The sequence below is a fragment of the Rhyacophila brunnea genome, unplaced genomic scaffold (assembly GCF_057557595.1).
Source record: "Rhyacophila brunnea isolate RB1 unplaced genomic scaffold, BYU_Rbru_1.0 scaffold_17, whole genome shotgun sequence".
Lineage (NCBI taxonomy): Eukaryota > Metazoa > Arthropoda > Insecta > Trichoptera > Rhyacophilidae > Rhyacophila > Rhyacophila brunnea.
In genome coordinates this window covers 34,325,090-34,347,617 of record NW_028232827.1, presented here as the reverse complement: position 1 = coordinate 34,347,617, position 22,528 = coordinate 34,325,090, and the positions used below count along the sequence as shown (strand labels likewise).

The window sequence follows — 22,528 nt, the reverse complement described above, 5'->3', positions numbered from 1 at the left end:
TATTTAGACATGAATTTTATGTCGGTACTAACGACCCAAAGAGGTTGGACGGTCTTTAATATATAGCCATATATTTCCGATACAACATTTCACGGTGAAGAGTGATACGGCGAACTGCATACGTACAAATTTCCGGACACTGTTCAATACTACCCTCGTAGTTAAAAATCATTCACAATATGGCATTTAGCAGTGGCGAAGACTCGATTATTTAAAGCCTACCTTCTTAAGAAAAATATTTTTTAATTGCATATTGACATATTTATATACTTAATCACTTCATTATTTTATGTTATATATAAATAATTTATTTTGCCTACGAGAGATGTCCTATATGTAGGAATGTATTAAAGTATTACACAGTTTACAAAACAACTGCAAAGGTATTAAAAAATATACCACAGCGAGCCGTAAATAAATAATAAACGCCGCGACGTCTCGACGTCGATAATTCTACGATTATGTGTGAAATAATTCTGAATTTTTTTCGTATGGACTTTACGTCTCGTAACCTCAGCAAGTCTGCTGATTTGTACGAAATAAGGTAAGCTCCTATCACAGAGCCTAAAACATTTGCACATAATAATGTTGTCACGACTGCGCACTTTGTCCAAAATCATTAATAATTAGATAATTAAAAAAATAATTTCAACGGCGTTTAATCGATCGAATAAGTATAGATTGTTTTTATAAATAAAAATAAATTTTATCTAATGTTTTTTGATGGGTATACATGTTTTGAAAAATACGTAATTTAAACACATCGCTCATTTTTATGTCGTCAATGAGTTTTTGAAGTTTCATTGAATTAGTGTGTCGTTGTCATTTACTAGTGTGTACCTATTCATTAGTAGTAAATATCATACTATTCTCGTAAGTATACCTGACAAGTGTGCTCTTTTTGTCAGATCTCCACAGCCTACCTCTTTCCAAAAGTCACCCTTCGCCACTGGCATTTAGCAAATGTTAAAAATGGTCAAGCACTATGCAAAGTTGCTGAGGTGTAATGCTTGAATGTATTTGTCAATTACAGGAAGGCATTCGAAAGAATTAAAAATCCTATAACTTTTCAAACTCATACAAAAAAAGGCATCGATGCAAGACATTCAATTGATGGCCAAACTATATCGGAAAAAGATTGCAAATACGAAGATTGAAAACGAAATCAACTGGGAAATAGTAACGCATCGTGGTGTTAAGCCGCCTTTGCTCTATAACCTGTATTTGGAAGCAACTTTTAAAGAATTCTTACAAAATGAATCAGCGGGCATTATAGTTAATGGGAAACTGTAATAGTTAACTAATGATTTAAAAAAAAACCTCTATAGAATGAAATTATTAACAATATCAAGAGGAGCATCAAATATACTTTTGTTATTAATAGTGAAGCAATTGAAAGTGTGACCAAATATAAATATTTAGGAACACGGGTCTACGAAAAATGGGATGAGTCTCCAAACAAAATAAATTAGATACAGTCGAACTCGGTTATTACGAGGAAGATGGGACCGACTGAATGTGCTCATCATAAGCATCACTCGTTATATCGTCATATAACAATTTTCGCGCCACGTTCAATTTAAGCATAGAACATAAAAAAACTGAATACCATCGTAAAAAAATGTTTTTAAATGATCAACACATTGGCAGTTTTAAGAAAAATTTTGATGATATTTTTGCTCGGTATACCCGATAAGTAGCTCGTTAGAAAAGTGAATAAATGTATGGAGAAAATCATAAACTAAAATGTCAAAGAATGTTTCCTCATTACATCCGAGATCTCGCTATTTCCGTGATCGTATTAACCAAGTTGACTGTATGCGATTTTTGTTTTAACACATTGATCGCCATGGGGGTCACCGGTGACTGGCATTGGATTACGTTAAGGGGGCCATGGGGGTCACCAGTGACCGACAAAGAAGACCTGCCTTAGAGTTGTTTTACAGCGCCGGCGGGCACGCGCGCAGTGCATTTTTCGATACGCGGTGACCGGCATGGCCCTTCTGTATATTACTGCCACTTGGCTTGTACATAATGAAAAAAAAAGTTTTCCTTTTAAATTGTAAATGTGTTTTTATTGATATAAAAATAAAAATTAAATAGATTTTAAAATGTAAGTTATAAAAAATATGTAAATAAAAAATACAATTACAAAAATGATTATAAGGTATGTATACGTATATTTCCAGTTTATGTGTATCCAGGTATTATACTACCCAATTTGAAAACTTTTATTCCGTATTTGTGCCTTTTCTGTTTATTATACTATCTAAATCTAAATATAATTAGATCGCGAATAGGCACCATGCTCTCGTCAACACATATGGACAGGTGACCGGCGAAATGGCCGGCCCGGCGCAATAGAATAGATTAACTTGTTGGCGCCGCGACGGACACATGTGTCCGGCACATCAAAAAAACCAATATTTACGTAAAAAATCATCAAAATGAAAAAAAAACATTATATTCTTTCATAACCTATCAAATAATACCTTAGAAACAAATTATCATTTTTAACTATTTTATGTAAAACTAGTTGGCGATCAATGTGTTAAAGATTTATTTATCAATGAAAGTTGAAAATATTCATGATAAAATAAATTCATTTTATTTGGTTTTACTGGTAAATTAATTATTCACTCTGCACTGAAACTTTTCTTCCGATACAATACCGATACCTCGTCTTTCAATATGATGCCGCTAACCACATCCTGAAACGGCCCCCATGATTGGCATGGTTGCCGGGACCCCTTACCTATCGCTAAGGTTAACCTTTTCACGGCCAGCCAATTTTTACTAGGTGGACAACCAGCTATTTTTGGAATAAAATAAATCCCTTAAAAATATGAAATAGGAACAGAATGATAAATATTTGTGGAAACTTAGCAAATGAACTTGTTTCTCGGGTTTATCATGAATATTTTTACACTAAAATGATAAGTATTGTTTAGAAAATATACAGTTTATTCAGAAGTTATGACGTTTACAAGAACGCACGAGTTATCTCGTCCATGGCCTAACGTGACATACATAGAGTCTGTCTTCTATAAGCTGGCGTGCCGGTTTCCCTCCGCTTCACCATCCATCTCATTCCCTCCCATTGAAAACTTGAACAGTTGAACGCGATGGCACAATGCTTTCTGTGTGACGTGTACGCCAGTTTATAGACTCTAGTTTAACGAATAAACTCAGCTCTGGCAGTGATCAGATTAAGGGCAGTGTGATATTCTACATTGGTGTTCATCAAATGGTTCCACAAGGTAAAAATAAGGATATTTTGTGTATGTATTTTTAAATAAATCTACTTATTGAGTTAACCACTGGAAAATGCCAATAGAAATGGCGTATTTCAAAAAAACCTTATTCTTAGGTCAATAATTATTATAAAACAATCATTATTCGTAGGATGTTTGAATGGTCAAATGCATAGCTTATAATCAGTATCTTTAGAATTATCTTCAAATGTGTTAATCATGCCCATTTTTTGAATAATAAAATGCCTAATTCTTGTCAAATTTGGGATCACAGAGATTATAAATATAATTTTTTATCGTAAATATTTCACTATATAATGTTAACATTAATTTTACTAATGGTTTTATAAATGCGTTTAAAAATTAATAAAAAAATAAAACCACTGCACATGGATGTACTGAAATATGACTATATTCTAAAACATTAGATGGACAGGTTTAAAAGAATACTATTTTACGTAATAAAAATACTTTACGCTGTCATCAATCATTTAAAATAAATATAAAGGATAATAAGGCTTCAAAATTATATAAATAGATTATCTACAACGTTTAAGGAATGTTCAAGATTATGCTCTGAAAATACCATAAAATCTCTATTTTGACCTACGTGGGGCATGTGGGCTCTTAATATTTTTGAAGTAGAATTGTGGTGTCCTGCCACGCCAGGCTCCCAGGCTAGAGCCTTGTCAGCCCTCCCTCGGGGGGGCCATGCATTGTGTTTATATGCCTCCTGCCAGATGTATGATTTTTAAAGTATGTTCGTGTCTGGTGGGAAGTGGGTAGTAAATAGTACAAAAAATGACAATTATTCTTCCCTGAATAGGCTCTTGTGGGTTCAAATCTTATATATTAAAATCCACGAAGAGATTACATGCAAAAACTTACCATTAACTTATGCAGTAGTCCATTTCCGCATATCAAAATGTTTTTTACAAGGAAGTCGGCAAGCAAATCAAAATATTCCCATGTCGGGATATTTTTACTAATTGAGGGTATATATGGACACTTGGTGATGACCTCTGTTCTGATGTGCCGCCACGTCCGTAAGATGTCTTCTACAGTGTAGTGAATTTTGGTGCGTTCATTCACGAAATGGCAAATGCGATCCCATTCGACATTGTCTCGGTTCAATTCAGGATTATTCACACAATGAAAATGATAAGTGACAATTTCATCGAATATAATCAATACGTTTCTGTGACGCTTGTAATTAGAATTGCATATGCGCTCGAGATCAGTCTCCTAAAAAATAAAAAATTTGTTCATTCACGAAAGGGCAAATGCCTTTACCATTTGAAATTGTCTTGGTTCAATTCCGGAACACAATGAAAATAATAAATGACTATTTCATCGAATATAATCATTACGTTTCTGTGATGTTTGTAATTATGATTGTGAATGTGATCGCAATCAGTCTCCTAAAAACATAAAAACAATCCTTAATATAATTGTTGTAATCAAGAAGTGCACCGATGATAGGAGACCTTAAGCCGAGCGACCTACGGCAGGCACACTGGGTGAGGAGAATTTGTTTCGTAGCGCACCAAATAATCATCCCCAAAAAAATAAAGTATAGCTAGAATGTGACTGTGAGAGTATTACCAAAATTGGAAGGTATTATTCCCTACTTCCTTGATACAAACATAAATATAAAATACAATGACTTGTGGCACATTTTCCTCATTGAGTTGGGATATTTTTAGACCCCGTTCATTCAACAAAACTTTTGGTTCAAAAGAGTTGGGTTCATGGACAACATTCCCTCTAATTTTTCTATTGTGTGCGGATTAGATGCGAGTTAGGAATACTGTCACCAGTTTGCGTACTCAAGTCTCGGCATGTACTATCCATACTCAGTATGTGTGGCCCAATAAACTTGTTCCAAGAAACTTGAAATATATTAAAAGTTCGAGTTCGAACGCATTCGATGATATCATCGCCGCGACTCGCTAGTCGGTACTGTTGGTTGACTTTCAATGCTATTGACATTAAATGCGCACGTGCGAGATATCATAATACACGTATGTCTAGCCATGATATACTAATAGAAGTTCGAGTCCGAACGCATTCCTTTCTCCCTTTCTCCCCAGTTATAAAGTTGGTATAGTGAAGGACAGAAATGTTAACATGTTCGTTTTATAGTAATACTACGGAGTTAGTTTTAGTTTTAGTTTAGTTTCAGTTGAGTATGACACTTACATCAAGTTGACGTCAGTCCCGGAATAGGTACTAGTATTCGAGTTCTGATAACGCTAACTGACTACGCGTTTATCTTGTTTCGTCACGTTGAGTTTCTCGATTTTTTAGTGTTATAATTGGAACTTATAAACATAAACTGAATTCAAATTGTATGCGTGATTGTATAAATGGATGATAATTATATTATACTTAATAAACAATTTCTGTAAAAATGGCTACTAAAAGTTTCATGTGGAATCGTTTCAAAGAAATAGATACAAATTATGCCATCTGTACTATTTGTAAAATAAAAATTTCATGCAAGTCAATGTCAAATTTGAAGAAACATTTACAGCGCAAGCACCCAACTATTCATATTGAATTTTCCAGGCTAAAAATAGCTCCACATGTATGTAGGTACATGAAAATACTTTACAAATAAATGAAACCAGTGCTTTTAATGCTTCAGTACTTTCTACTGAAACAGGAGTGACTGGCGCCACAGTTCCAGCTGTAAAATGGGACTTTTCAAAAAGTCTATGTATTTTTAATGATTCTATTAAAGCCGATATTTCAAATACTAGTAAATATTTTGGAAGAAGTTTCGATACCAAGTATTTTTTATACTGGTAGTAAGTATACTAAGTCTTCAAAATCAACCAGTTTTCCCACCTCTAGTGCGGATCATCAACGCATCTGAGCATTGACGTAACTAGGGTTGGTGTCACCCGGTGCGTGAAATTTACATCCTCCCCCCCACAAACACACATACAATTTTTTATTAAAACATATATTTTTAAGGTATTTATTAATTTCAGTGATTTTATATAATAATAACACGATATTTTTGATAATTTTAAAAAAGAAAACTAAATAAAAAAAATAGGAAATAAAGAAAAAAGTATTCCTTGATAAAATATATTAAATACTAAACTACTAAACTTGCAGAACGTTTTTTTATATTTATTAAAAAATATTGTAAGAACTGTGATGTTTTCACAATAAGGACTACCATGAGACTGTACTGACAAGTACTAACATGTCAAAGACTAAGCCGGCTCGCACATCAGAACTCTTCTCGCCTAAAAACATGTCGAATACGTTGATGTGATGTCATCGTTATTTAACAACACACGTTGCCAAATGGAACTCAAATGGAGCCAAATTTTTCATCTGAAAAAACATCTGGCTGTTGCAATTGTAAAGTTGCATCCTTCTCGGGCTCCGAGTCGGAGGGTCGAAGATACAATCAAACACCTACGAATTGGTACCGGGTGGTAATTGGTTACCGGCTCGCCGATCACCGCATTCAAATATCAATACGTTTCGAAGGCTACGCGCGACTGTCGCTAGATAGATGTGCGCGTTATTCACAGGCAACATTGGATATTAGTTCTCCGACGGTTTGTTCGGCGCACGAGACGGGTTTTGATGTGAGAGCCGGCTAAGAAATATAGAGGACCCGGAAGATAGATGGTCATTAATAAACACTAAAATCTTCTTTTCGTTTACTTTGGCACGCGATAGAACGGGACGGATATAGCAGTGGCGAAGACTCCATATTAGGCGATTATTTAAAGCCTACCTTATTAAGAAAGATAATTTTTATTTTTATGTTGACGTATTTATATAATCACAAATAATAATATATTCAATATGCCCAAAGACATCTATCGTATAATTGTCATAATTTTATGATCTTTTCCGATATTTCAATAAGCACCATCTATGGCATCTCTCAAAAGTTTAAAAAAAATAGAACACACCGCGTTTCGCTTCACATATTGTATAGGACTATTTTCACGGGAATCAATGGGTTTTTCAATATGAAGTTTTTTCTCATTATTTCAAAATATCTGGCGTCCCGCACACAAATGTACAAGCTGTTCCGTTAGCGCTTACGTCGTGAGAGCACATTTATTCAAAATAATTAATAAGATGATAATTTAAAAAAATATTTCTATGGGATTCAATCACATAAATATGTATTGATTGTTGTTAAAAATATAAAATAATTTATCTCGTGATTTTTATTTATTTATTACTTCAATCATTAGACAATTTAGATATCTGATATTGTACCTACCCAAGTCTGTGTTTTAAATATAGAAGTATTTTAAAATGTCTAGTTTTATGGGTTAAATTATAAATTGTTATGAAACATAATATATTCACAACAGCGGATATTTTCAAAGATGATAGATAATATATTTTGAGTGTAATTTTCGTGGGTATTCTGCGAATAAGCATTAAGTCAAAAATACTAGTTTTGAGATAAGTAATCGAGTTTGAAAGTTTGGACGGTCTTAACTTATTTTATATATATAAAAGGCAAATTCCTTTCTGCGATATTGCTTTGAGTATGACTTAGTGCAGTGTCGCACGCAGAATTTTGTGAATATAGCCCGAGAATGAGAGAAGCAAATGCACTAAGTCCATTTAGTGCTTTTTGTCTGAATAGATGTATGTCTTTTTGACTTATAACATAAATTATCTTCGCCAGTTTTATAAATATGACTGTGTGTGTTTTTGTAGACTATAGAGTGTACTGTTAATAAGATTACCTCATCATTAAGTCAAAACAGCAAAATTTTGACTTAGTGCTTTTTCGCAGAATACCCACGGTATGTTACGTTTATAAATGTTTAGGAAAATACATAAGTAATTCAAACTAATTGCTTATTTTTATGAACTAGTTATAACAAACCAATTAAGCTTTTGAAATTTCTTCGTTTTAGCGTACCTATTCATCAGTAGTAATATTGGGTTATCTTCTTATTTCCCGCAAATATATCTGACAAGCTTGGTTACTCCACAGCCTACCTCTTTCAAAAAGTCACCCTTCGCCACTGGGATATAGTGATCCCGCTCATTTCACTTGCATGCTCGTGCTAGTCACACTTGACCTTCGCCTTCCAAGAAATGAGTCAAAAAATTGTGCATGTGATGGTTTCGTGCATTCAAGCAAAACTAACATCTGGCAAAGGAAACTTTCTTACACAATATTTTTGTGTGAGGACCGTGCGGGGGATGAAAACATGTGTGCGGACACATTTTGGTAGGTATGCGCGCGCACACTTTACAGGGAACATTGTTCATGGAGATTTTGTACATAAGCATCTGGCCGTGGCCGTACACCGAATGCCTCTCTACCAGCTGAGCAAACCGATTGACAAACTTGACAGTTCGCAAATGACAACCCGCGTTTGTTTTTAATTGTCATACTTGTTTTCTTCCGTGTTTCATTATAATTGAGTGAATTATTTTGATTATTGTTTAATGGTATTATCTATTTTAAAATTCGGTACTGTGATGGCAAACGGTTTTAACTGAAATTTACACAATTTACAGGAGAGCAAAAACAAAGTTTAACATGCATTTAAACCATCATAAAGCAAATCTGGATTCAAACCCTCGGTCTATGGAGACTGGGATTCGCATGTCTATTTTATTAATATAATTTGTGATATTATTAAATGTGAAAAAAGTGATAATCATGAGAGAAACTTATATAATATATGGCGTGATTACTTACTTATTCGATGTATACACATATTAATATTTAATCTGGGACTAAAATCTTTTACATAAAACCATTAATTGTGTCTGTATTCAATGACAACTGATAAATAATTTCAAACTCACTCGCAATAAAGAACTTCCTTTAAGTCCAACTGATATCTAATTAATAACAGAATTTTTTATAACACTTCCATCTCACATAATATCTAACTGTTCCTAATGATAACAACATTGTGAATAAATAAAACAGCAAAAATAGAATTGCAGATAAATTTATATAAATAAATAAATGCATTTCCATAAATCTTCAGTGGTCGCCAAACTGTTTCGCAGGGGGGTTATATCACGTGAGCTAATTGTGTACTAGAACCATCAGAACATTGAATACTAACAACACTTACAACATTTTGTCAAAAACCTGTCATTTGTATCTCCTTTCAAAACCACTAAAATCAAAGATACGCAAGATCACGTGACAAGAAAAAAATGTGGAAATTTGCTGAAAATAAAACAACATTCAATCACACGTGCTGTTGGTGGTGTCACATGATATGCGTGAGGTGAACTAAGTGTGGTTTTCTTACATTTTGGTAGACTGACAAAATTCGTTTTCACCTCAAAATGTGCTATGGGATGGGAGCATCTGTCTGCTAACATTTTAAACACTGTAAAATGACACTGCACACTTTTTGCTCTTGGCGCAAGGTTACCGCGGGCTCATGTGATGGTAGTGTGTTTCTAGCATTACCAGTAACTCACGACAGCAGTCTATGGTAGCTAGTATAAAAATAACGCCTGTAGATGCATGGATTTGCTGGCAACAATAATGTGTAAATTAAACTATGACGGCAATAAATGTTTACATGCAAAAGTGCTGACTGTCTCGCCAATTTTATTCTTCAAGCGTAAGTGAACACGTTTTAGTCTCTGTGTAGTGCTATTTGACAGGTTCTGACAGGTTGTGAAAATCGATAATCGTCAATGTCCTCTGCACGGTGTGGTTCATATTTTTTCCCGACAGGTTCGCCACTATCTTTCTACTGCACATGCGCATATGCTGTGCAATTTGCAACTATCGCTTGAAAATAATAGAAGCCGCCCAAACTTTTTAAATCCGTGTATTATGCAGTCTTACAACTTACGTGTTTACATTTAAGTATATTTTATTGTTATGGTCGCGACAATATGTACTGTCAGCAGTAAATCCATGCATGTGTAAAAGGGGCTCTAACTAAAAACCAGTGTAGCAATTAATACTGATAAAACTTGCACAGCTCATAAACCTGCATTATTGATAACAATTTAGTATAGTTTCATCTTATTAATATCTGTAAGGTTCCAAAATTACAATATAAAACTATAAAATATTAAGCCCACACGATGGTCGAGGTGTCAGCGTATGTCATCAGTCATATGTTCGAATCCTGGGTCTGGCAAATACACACATTGTTTTTCAATTTGTATTTAGAGTTACGAGTATGGACCTAATAGGTTGAGCAAGTGGCTAGCATCCATTTCTCGTTAAAACAAAAATCTGTTAATAGAAACCTCCACTCTATGGGAGGCCCATTTTATGATCTTATTAGGATCGGACATGGCCACATTATGAGGATAAAAGTACAGTATTCCACAACTTGTCATTCAAGGAAAGATCCATGGTAAGCGTAGCAGAGGATGACGCCGGCTTTCGTGGCTTAACCCTTCAGCGGGCATACGCCAATTCTGGTTACATATGTAACCTCCTGCATTATGGGTCATATTTAAACCAAATATGTATGAAATGTCGCCCGTATTACTTAAAATGACTCTGCGGGAATACGCGCAGAGCATAAACGTAACCATGCGGAGTGAAGTTTACCGTCAAACAAATTATGACAGTTTCGACGCTGCCGGCTACATTTGTATCCTGTGCGCATTCTCGCACGTGGCGCGGGCGCATTCTGTCATTTGTGTATTTTGAAAAGTGATTTGAACTTGTCTATTGGAATTTACACAAAGAGAAAGGTATGTCAAAACATATTTTGAATAGTTATGTACTATAATTAATATAAAATCATAACAGACATTATTTTATGCATTTTTCTTACTGCAAAGTTTACTTGTATGAAAAATAACCTCAATTTCATATCGCAAGGCCAATGTTTGAAAAAACTTTTTAATTAATTTTAAGAATTTGATTGCTAGGCTATGATTTGTTTCATTTCAAAATATCATAATTAATAAAAAAAAATATGTAGTGGCACAAAAAATTACGCCTCACTTGTTATTAGATATTATATCAGCATGTTATGTGAAATTGTCACGTTAAAAATCTTCATTCGATAACAACTACCGATTTTATGAAGATGTGCATATCATTACAATTTCTATTGTATTTGTATTGTATCCAGTGGTACCCAAGAGGTACAAAATGTCCGCAAGGTAGACCTAGAGGCCACTGGATCGATAAAATGATTAAGATCTGCGGAAGTACGTGGCAACGCAACGCACAGGACCGAGAGAAGTGGAATCAGCTTGGAGAGGCCTTCGTCAAGCAGTGGATAGATTTAGGCTGATGATGACATATAATATAGTTATAATAATTATAATATTGATCTTTTCAACTCGACAACGCCGAATTGCATGAATGAAATGTAAAATCGTCTTATGGATTGAATGTTTTGGCCCATACCACAATGATCAAAGCAAAAAACGATTGTAATATTTTTTTCATATTTTTAAATGTCTTTATTGTGTATTTAGTTTCAATTTTATATGAATAAATAGTATTACCAATTCAAAAGAAGTCAATACCCTACACGTTCAATGGTTACAAATATGGAACCATAGAAAAAAAATCAAAATGATGACTAAAAAACAAATTATAACTAAAATAATTTTTTTTTTTGTGATTTTACCGAGGCTTTGACTGCGACTCGCTATCATATCGCCTCTTCTCTTCTAGAAGGGGATCCGTCGATCAGGTCCTCACTCCTATTCTGTTAAATAACTTTACAATTTTGCCTAGCTCTTCAGTCTTACCCACAAAATAATTATTGGATTACTTATTATTATTCGTTACGAAAGAATATAATATCGGTTATTCAAGAAAAACGTGAAAAAAAATAATTTGCCCGCTAAGGGGTTAAGAACCTGCGTGATTGGTACAAGTGGGGCTCCACTGAACTGTTTCGGATAGCAGACGACAAATCGAGGATCGCCTTGATGGTGGCCGACCTCCGCTAGGGGATGGCACAATAAGAAGAAGATAATTGTCTGTATTTCTCGCAGACAAAGTAACAGGCCAAGGCTATTACATAATGGCAGTAAAGCAAAATCTTTTTGGTCCCATAAATCAGCGATTTCCAAACAGGGGCGTGAAATGTTGCAAAGGGAGGTGCGAAAAGTTCGACACAAATAATGTAGCCACAGGTTTGCAGTTTGCAAATGAATAGTTTATAAAGAGCTTGGGGGCCCGGGCATAACACACATCACAAATTTAAATTTAAAAGTCTAGCTAGTTTCTTTGAGGCCTATTAAACATTTTAAATGATATGTGGTTGTGCGTTGCAATTTGATGTGATACCGTTCTGATGATTGCTATATTTAGATGATAACTCCCGTGTATAATTTAGGTAACAATACTTTAGAGCACCACACTGCCCTTAAACTCAGCGATAGGTAGGTGGGCCCGCCAAAGATCCTGGCCTGGTGGCCCGCTTCAGGAAGTGGGGCCTATGATAGAATCCAATTGTCAATGAACGATAATGAATTTGGATTAACTACTATCGAAAAGGAAAAAATTGATATCATGTGATAATAAATTCATTGAATCAAAAACCCTAGTTCAATTTTGGTTTAATTGAAGTGAAGAATAATATAATACTTTGTCAAGAAAAGTAATGTAAGTTGTAAGTAAAGTACCTACTGCTACTATTGCGAAACGGGATTTTCTGCATTAGCTGCAATGAAATCCAAATATAGATCCCGTTTAGTATAAAAAGAGCACTTTGTGCTAATAAACAAGCACATCAATCGCATGAAAAACAAATTAATTTAAAAATAAATATAATAAAATTAGTAAAATCTTGTTTATTTTTATAATTAAGTTTTTTTTCTATTTTTCTATTAGTACATTTTTGGCTATTTAAAAAGGTATTATTTAATGAAATAAAGGGGGGAGGCGCCAAGATTAGATTTTTTTAAAAGGGAGGTGTAGTAACATGAAGTTTGGAAACCACTGCCATAAATTAAGTGGGAAACTAAAATTTGCCATGTTTGTAGAGTTTTATTAGCAGATCAAGAATATTCAGTGTTACATGGCTTGCTGAGTGGGCAGGCTGCGCAAAAGCTTCTCAATACTCGTGTATTATCCCAACTAAAAAAATCATAAGTAATTAAGTATGTAACGCGATGATTTTTTAATTGTTTTCTTTATAATTTAGGTCAGTGATCGCCAAACGGTCGCTCCCGAGCTAAAGGTAGCTTGCGTAGGATATTTTATCATATTTATAAATTTGACATGACATTGAAAAAATCCAGCTGTATCGTCAAAAATTTTTAAGAAGATGGAATTCCATCAGAAATGGAATTGATAGAATTTCAATGTGATTTGTCGCTTAAGAGTGTTGCCTCAACTATAGAATCTGTACGGCCTTTCGTCCCAACAGAAAAGTATCCAATTTTAGTTCGAATTGCGCTCAAAGACATTGTTTTCTTCTATCTTCTATGTGAATCAACGTTTTCCACTATGAAGGTGGTTAAAAGTAAATATAGAAACAGACTCACAGATGTACATCTTGAAATTGCATTCGGATGGGAGTGACAAGGTACTCACCGAGAATCAAAAAATACATAGCCCCTGAATGCCCTCAAATACTACCTATATTGAATGTGCGTTGCGTTTAAGTGACAAACTTTAATCCGTATTATACAGACATAAATATTGAAAATAACATATTCTTTCACACGTGTTTAAGTTTACACCAAATTTCTCACACTTCCAACCACACCCAGAAGGTAAAAGCACTTCCCATTATTGTGTTCCCTAGTCATAATAACACTGCACTGAATTCTGTCAACACTTATCGTAAGTACCTATATTGATCAATGGAGATATTATAGTTAAATTCGTAATGATATTAAAAAATCATTAAAAGATACTAAAAAACCAACAAAATTATTAAACTTATTAAAGTTATAAAATAACAGATTAGAATTATGTATTATTAATTTAAACTAAACCAAATTAATAGTTTGTATTATCCATGTTTTTCGATCATCCGTGAGATCATTGACAGATAATCAGAAGATTGTTGAACAAAGAAACTGCTTAGGTATTCAGAAAAAATTCATAACACTTGGCAGTCTTGGCACTGAATAGATTATCGTGGAGCTGGTTTCATCATGGTATGGACAGAATTTGAGATAAGCTGGCTGGATTTTGTCTTATTTGTATAGGTCCAAAGACGACGAGTGAATGGCGGCAAGGGCCCACTCTGAGCTGTATGTAGTGCCATTAATAATAAGGCACGCCTATATTATCGTACGAATCTAGAATCCTTAGTCAATTAAGATGAAACAGATCACTAAAACGTATGTGTTAGGTACTTTAAATGAATTGTTTCGTTTTTGTTTCAATGAAAGCTCCACTTAATATAGGTACCCTATACAAACTCGAGTAAACAGATCAAAAAGAATTAATTATTGTCAACTGTAAATGTCATAACTCTCGGTTTAAATTATAATAACGTAGGTACATGAACAAAATGCAACTCCATACAGTTTTAGGTTAGTTAGCATAAAAAATGTAAACACTGCAGATACAAAAAAACAAAAGCCTACGTATTGTTTTAAGTCGATTAAAAATAAAGCAAAAATACTACATGGGTATTTACCATAATGATCCAGACGAAATCCAAACATCGAAAACAACAACTTTCAGCGTTCGTCCTTTGTGTAAGTAAAGTGTCACTGTTGGATTTAATCTATAAAACTATTGAATTGTGTAGCTTCAGCTTCCGCGTTGATTTGTTTACAATATCAGGAGCACAGTCCGCCGTCCGTCCGGCGTTCGCGAGCGCGTTTGTTTTTACTTATTGTCTATGGTTAAAAGGTGTTGCCCAGTGTTGCCATCTTTTAAAAATGGAATTATAGTACAAAGCCTCCAAAATTATAGTATTTGGGGAAAAAATATAATACGCGTTATCATCTGTTGAAAATGTATAGATTTTTTGGTTCTCAGGAAAAATAACGGACAATTTGAGAAGAGAAACTACGAGACCCCTTTTTATATAGGTAACTCATCCGACCAAAAATGCTTACCGAAGAATTCAAGAAATTTCATTTTAAACCAAAGTCAAGGGGTTTTTTTACGTTTTTCGAGCATTTTTTTTCCAAATTCACCAAATCTTATATTATTGCGAAATTATAGTACTTTGCACCAATTTATCGAACGGAAATAACGAAATTTAAGTACTTTTTACATATTTTTTCCGATATTCAAAATTATAGTATTTTGGGCGTACTATACATGTTTTATATCGTACATAGTACGCGGGCCAAAATTATAGTACAAATACTATAATTATAGTACGGTTGGCAACACTGGTGTTGCCAGACTATAGAATAAAATAATATTATTATTACGCAGATTTACGAACGAGCCAAAAGAACGCAGTGTAAGTTATCGAATTTTCAAAGCAAAATTTTAACTAGAAGGATGCGTTTTTACTTAAAATGACACATTATAATATTTTATAATGAACAAGCTTCAAGCAACAAACCCGGCTTCGCACAGGGTTGCTTCGTGGATCTAAGATATTTAAAAATAATAATAAGTAATAATCTTTTGAATATTAAAATATCTCTGTAAGTAATACAATATGGCAATATGAAAATAATTCCAATAGGAGTAAAGGTTAAACAAAAGAACATTAAACAAAATCGAATCCAAAATATGCAAACGTTATTAATAGTATTAATATGTAGAAAAAAAATCAAAATTGGATGAACAACATCCAATCGGATGAATGGTATAAGAAAGCACACGAAAAGAAGAAGATAGAATAGAAGAAAAAGATGATGAAAATAGTTGTACCAATTCAGAAACCTTAGCGGACGTGAGCACAATACTTCATTGCAATAGAATGAATAGTATAGGAACCATACGAATAAAAGAAGATAATTATAATGAAGAAAAAGAAGATGGTTGTACTAATTCAGAAACTTCGCGGGTGTTGGCAAAACCACTGACGAAAGTTACATTGCTATCGGATGAATGGTATAAGAACCATACGAATAAAAGAAGATAGAATGACAAAGCAGATGATGAAGATGGTTGTACTAATTCAGAAACCTTTGCGGGTGTTACCACACAACTGACGAAGTTTTATCGCAATCGGATGAATGGTATAGGAACCATACGAATAAAAAAAATAGAATGAAGAAGAATATGATTTTTCCAATTCAGAAACCTTCGCGGGTGTACATATAACCACTTACCAAAATTTCATCGCAATCGGATGAATGATATAGGAACACATACGGGACAGACAGACATGACAGACATTCATTTTTATAATATAAGATATACCCCATATTCTTCGCGCAAGTGCAAGCAATAAGTTGACAAAGTTTTATATAATATATAATATTGTGTTGACAACATCATCACTATGTGCTTATAATAAAATTCATTATTTAATCGTACCTAACACTTCATTTCACAGAATGGATTAAGTACCTATTAATAATTGTGGTCTTGCAATGACATTATTAATAGACAACGCACTCAGTACAGTAGCTAGCAAGTAAATTCGCGCATAGCGACATTCGCACATGGATAGGTAGACGTCACGCAATTTATTTCCATTATGCGATATCACGCACCGGGAATTTATAGCAATTTCATCTTTATTGTAATGGCGTTAGAACAGTGTTTCTAGTATCAATGTTAATTTGACCGAACCCGTTAGAACCGAACCATTCGGCAGACCCGACAAAAAGCATCGGGAATTTATAGCAATATCACCTTTATTGTATTGGCGTTAGAACGGATTATGCCATTCGGCAGACCCGACAAAAAAGTGAGTGTCATTTTTTTTCCGGATGCTTCGTCCATAATAATGTCATTGGGGTCTTGTGACTAGTTGTCCCCCGTCGCGCGCTGCCAACTGTCAGTGAACGCATTGTTGCCAACCGAACTATAATTATTATAAGTAGTACATTTTGGTCCGCGTACTATTAAAAAATATAGTACCTACTTCAAAAATACCACAATTTTGAAAAATGCAATTAATTGTATTCGCCGGTTAGGTTAGGTTGGGTTAGGTTAGGTCAAATGGAAAAATTGAATTCGCCGGTTAGCATATTTTTACATTTTCAACGTCCTATAATTTTTGCCGAAATACTATCATTTCTTGGACCGCGTACTATAATTCGATGACAAAAAGATATCTGGATTCAACAATGGCGACTGACAGCCAAAGACGGCGGACGACCAGTCACAAGCACTAATAATTATTTATTGTTGTTGATGTACTTCACAATATCATAACGCCAAAAAAACATAAACATTATTTTCTGGGTAAAAAAAATCGCAATAATCTGGAAGGTTCACTCTTGAGACTGGACAGCATCATGATGGGAAACACTTTTTTTTAAAAATATTGTTCATAATATTATTACTTATAATATAATGTTTGAGGCTTTCACGGTTGTTTTTTTATCGAAGTAGATTTTTGAGTTTCCACCGTGTGTCTTTGAAGATTCATATGAAATATCAGAGGGTAAATAATATTGGATAAATAGTTCAGTTATTTTTGAAATCTTTAATTTCCCCTAGATATTCGACGATGCCTATAATTTTCATATTTTTTATAACCTAGGTACTTATAGGTACCTACTGACAAGTAATAATATTATCGTAGTAGATTTTTGGGCTTCCATCGTGTGTCCTTCTTCCTTCTTTACTCAAGTAAAGAGGGAAGAGTGATATGTGAAAATTATAGGCATCGTCGAATATCTATGGGAAATTAAAGATTTCAAAAACAACTGAATTATTTATCCAATATTATTTCCCCTATGATATTTCATATGAATCTACAGTCACCACAGAATAGATTAATAAATAGAATTCCAATAGGCTATATCCCAATACACTACATTTTCAAGCAGGGTTTTGAGTGTGTGGTGTCCTACAGAAATGAACCACGCATTATAGACGTGCAATAGTGTCTGTTGCAACAAATATTGAATGAGCGTCTGAACGTACCGACACCATAGTTAGTTTATGTACTACTTTCACATACACCTGTAACGGAACTGCGGGATCATTATCATGTAAACACTTTTTTATATACTAGAACTGATTTTCTTATTAGTATAGTTTAATATAGCGAATGCAGTCAATGCGTCTTTCTCAGAGGTTGGATATAAACTGTTTAACAAAGCTATTCTTGTTGAGCTCATTACAAAAGAAACACAAGGATCACATGAAATTTCCAGACAACAATAAGTCCGAAACCATAAGCGATAACTTTACTAAAACAAATAAGACGAAGAAAAAAAACATAATACAATGCACACTCGCTCGACGGAAATGGTAGGAAGGCAGTTCACAAAGAAAACAAATAACTCGTCGCGATATTATATCACAAGAACATGAACAGCAAGGTACCTAGTACCTACAAGGTTACATTCATTTTCTTATTCATAAATAATATGCTAAGTTTTAAAAAACGCGGAACGCCTAAACGTGGTTTCACGTCGACGCAAGATCGGAGACTGGTTCCTTTTTTGTTTATTTTTCAGTTTTCTGGCTTGGTTCCTGTCGATCTCGGCAATCGACCTCGAGGCTCGATATAGAATTAGAATATCGTCGGGTCCGGAATCTGCCTACCCTCACGGGACGTCACTGATTATTATGTTCCTGGTTTCGCCACCAGTAATGCAATGTGCAGTTCAAAGAGGCCGGACGGTGTTTGTGCAACACTGTAGTAGTATTTTGCGGTATCTCAATGTCAAGCAAAATAAGCAATGCCCACAAAACTCTACCGTTATTACAAGTCAAGCCTATAGTTGAAAAGCTTATCATAATACGCAGGGTTAATTATTATTTAAAACGGTTTCATGAGGATGGTTTATTCACACAATCATAGAGTACCTACTAGGGATTCCAATCCCGGGATCCTGAGCTATTTTCGATACATATGAATCCCGGGATTGGTAAACATAATCAAGAAACTTTATCAATTTTTATGGAAAATAAAATAAAAATGAAAACATTATATAAAAAATAAAAATACTTTTAATAACAGATAACTACATTAGAAATAAACTGAGTTTGAATGAAGTTTGATTTATGCCCATGTGTAAGTTGCCGATTCATTGTATTTTTTCACATAAGTACTTAAATTAATAAAAATGAGAAAGATTGGAAAAAACAATGCTTCGCACTTTTAACAAAGTAATTCCACCACGATCTCATACGTTTTACGGCAGTTTCATAGGCTGACTAATTCATAATAATTATTCATAGGCCCATACACCATGATATGCTTAACTATTTTAAATCTTGCCCCGGGATTGTCAAATTGTAATCCCGAAATCCCGGGATCATAATTTTGGCTCGGGATTGGATTCCCTAGTACCTACTAATAAATACATAAGTCCGCTCACCATAGTGCCCCAGAATTGCATTAGGACTATTATTATAGCTGGAACCCTATTTGCCAAAAAAATAAAATAGAAAAATAAATATAAGTATCGTATAATATAATATTAGCTATCTGGAGCACCTAACCCAGGGCTGCCGACCTTTTTACGTACGCCTGCCAAAATTTCACAAATATTATTTTTTGACTGTTTGACGTACCAAGCAGTTTTTCAATGAAAAAAACATGGTTTTTAAGAATTCTATTAAAAATTATGATATTCTAGATACCTATAACTCACAGAACATAGCACACATATTATATCTTTTATCATTTTTTCAATTACGTCATACATTTCGGTCTACCAATTTTTAAACTGTCTGCCAGAATTACTACCTACTAATAGCTTCACCAAGTTTTTATTTCTTATTTGGTGCAGTAATTTTTTGTTGGTATATATGAAATAATCGTTTGTTAATGTATTAATTATTTTGGTTCTTATCGCACAAATTGACATGAGAATTTCTCCGATCAGATGAGGCATTCTCTCGCTACAGTGGTCTCAAGCATTGTAAATCGATCAAAATCAGAGGTTTGCGGCGCGACATCTCGATGGATGAGGTTAGTGCGATAATTTTATATGTGACGCATAAAGCCTAAGAACCAGAGCTCGAAATGGACCGGAACGCACCGGAGCGCAGCTCCTGTTCGTGAATTCCTCGAGATTATCGCTCCGTCTCGTGGAAAAATGAAAAATTGCATCATTTACATATTTAAATATAATTTTTAAAGTTTATACGAAACTGAAAACTTAACTCAATTTTCATCTACCTTGCCGACAACATTATGCCCAAATCTTGCATGCCACAAAACTGTCCCATCAAACCGTCTAATCTTGGTTGGTATATAATAAAAAATCTACTAAGTACATACACTCTTTTTATATAATCTTACATAAATATTTTAATATTTTCGGAAAATTATCGAGCGCTCCGGTTCGTAAAATTGCCCATTTCGAACGCTGCTAAGAACCGACCTATTCAATTAAATATTATTTACATTAAATGTACTGCTTATTCTTGAAGAGTATTTGCCAGCTATTTTTTTATATAATGCGATCTGTTATGTATAACTATTACTAGCGCACTGATACTAGTTCTCTACTTAGTTTTCCTTGAAGGATATCCAAGACCACCAAGCTCTCCAGATTCTTTGATTGCTGATTATTTTACAATTTACATGCATTAAAAATGCTTGCGGGCTTATCAAAAATTATTAAAATTACCAATATTAAAAAATATATGACAATAAGAAAATTGTGTTTTTTAATGTGATATATTTTGTTTTGAATTTATTTTATGGAATTCGTTAAATCTCTGAGTAAATAAAACAGGCCAGCAGCGGTAGTAAAAATTTCAATACCATTTATTCGTATGAATTTTTTTAAAGATGTTTACAAAAAAGTGAAGGTTGAACATTTTTACGAAAAGTACCTACTTATTTTAATTTTTCTCAATTAAATTCATTGCGAATCATGCAACCGTGAAAATTCTTCACTCCCGCACCAAAATCAGATCCTCACGTGGTAGAAACTAAAAATTGAAACTTGAAATAAAAAAAAAAAGTGAATAAATCAATGCAAGGACCACTAATGCATTCACTGATTTAAAAAGACAAAGTGAAGGCATTCATAAAAAATTGGAGCGTTGGAAATCAAAATTACAAAAAAAAAAAATAAGTTCGCCATATTGTCTCCGCATAATGATTTCTACGCCAGATATATTGAAGCAAACGAAAATCTATTTCCTGGGTTCTTGAAAAACAAATTAATTTAAAAATGAATAATAAGTAGTAAAAACTTGGTAATTTATATATTTTTTTTCATTTTTGTATTAGTACATTGTTGACTATTTAAAAAGGTGTCTCTATTATTTAATCATTAATTTAATGAAATAAAGGGGGGGAGGCGCCAAGAATAGATTTTTTTAAAGGGAGGCGTAGTAACATAAAGTTTGGAAACCACTGCGGTAACTTTTGCACCGATTATCTTTTACGAATCGCATCTACAACCATTTAATTGTTTTTCTTAAATAGGAGCCAGCACTTTGTTAATTCGGTAGACCTTGCAGGTCGTTTCGCGTCCTAATTTAATAGAAATAAGTCTAAGATTTTAATAAAATGAAAAAGTCTAATTATTACTGTCTTTATGAAGTAGGTATTTTGGATTGTCATAGTTTTTTTTCATAAAAATGGATTTTTGCTCAATTTGACGCGATTCAATTGACATGATAGTCTTATTTATAAATTTAGATTATTGGAGTACAAATTTAATAATACGTTTTGTATATTCTTTGGAGGAAGATCCCAAAAATGAATAAAAAATATACTTATATCGTAAAAGATCTTTTAAGATAATTACCACTCTGATGGGGTGGGTCGATATGCTTTGGTTAGTAGCAAAAATGGTATTTTACTTTAAAATCAGTATCTATCTATCTTAAAATCAGTAGCTATGGGTACTTTTGATTGATTTTTTTAATTAACGTGTTATTTGCATTTTAAAAACGATTAGCAAAAACATAAATTTGTGCATCCCGTAATATATAGGTACTACTTACATTAATTCCAACATGCTAAATTTATTGTTTAACAAATTGTCTAGGTGAGGAAATAAAAATGTTATTATTTTTATCACATACAAAAATTGGAAAAGTCCGTGGGAAAAAGTAGGATCCAAAGAGGCCGAAATTTCATCCCACCTATTGTTGAAAATTATTTGCTGAAAATTGAAAATTGTTCCACTGAAGCATGCTCGAGGCGATACATCGGTAAAACGGCAAATAATTTTCAACTATAGGCGCGACGAAATTTCGGACTCGCTAGCATTCGTAGAGTGAACGTCGAGGTGTCAATACGTCAATTTGTTTCGTGATGGCG

At 33.8% G+C, this 22,528-nt stretch overlaps 2 protein-coding genes across 2 annotated transcripts in view; both read right to left on the bottom strand.

The window, feature by feature from the left end:
• LOC147073996 (uncharacterized) overlaps window positions 1–15,040 on the bottom strand; it is a 67,886-nt gene extending 52,846 nt beyond the window's left edge. Inside the window, exons 1-2 of the mRNA XM_085944271.1 lie at window positions 14,834–15,040; window positions 4,143–4,499 (exon numbers count right to left, since the gene is read on the bottom strand). Of these exons, the coding sequence (XP_085800397.1) occupies window positions 4,143–4,499; window positions 14,834–14,836 (360 nt within the window). The 5' untranslated portion in view covers window positions 14,837–15,040. The remainder of the gene's footprint in view (window positions 1–4,142; window positions 4,500–14,833) is intronic.
• The window catches only part of LOC147073988 (uncharacterized), an 895,029-nt gene that overhangs the window by 11,768 nt on the left and 860,733 nt on the right, over window positions 1–22,528 (bottom strand). The window lies entirely within an intron of this gene.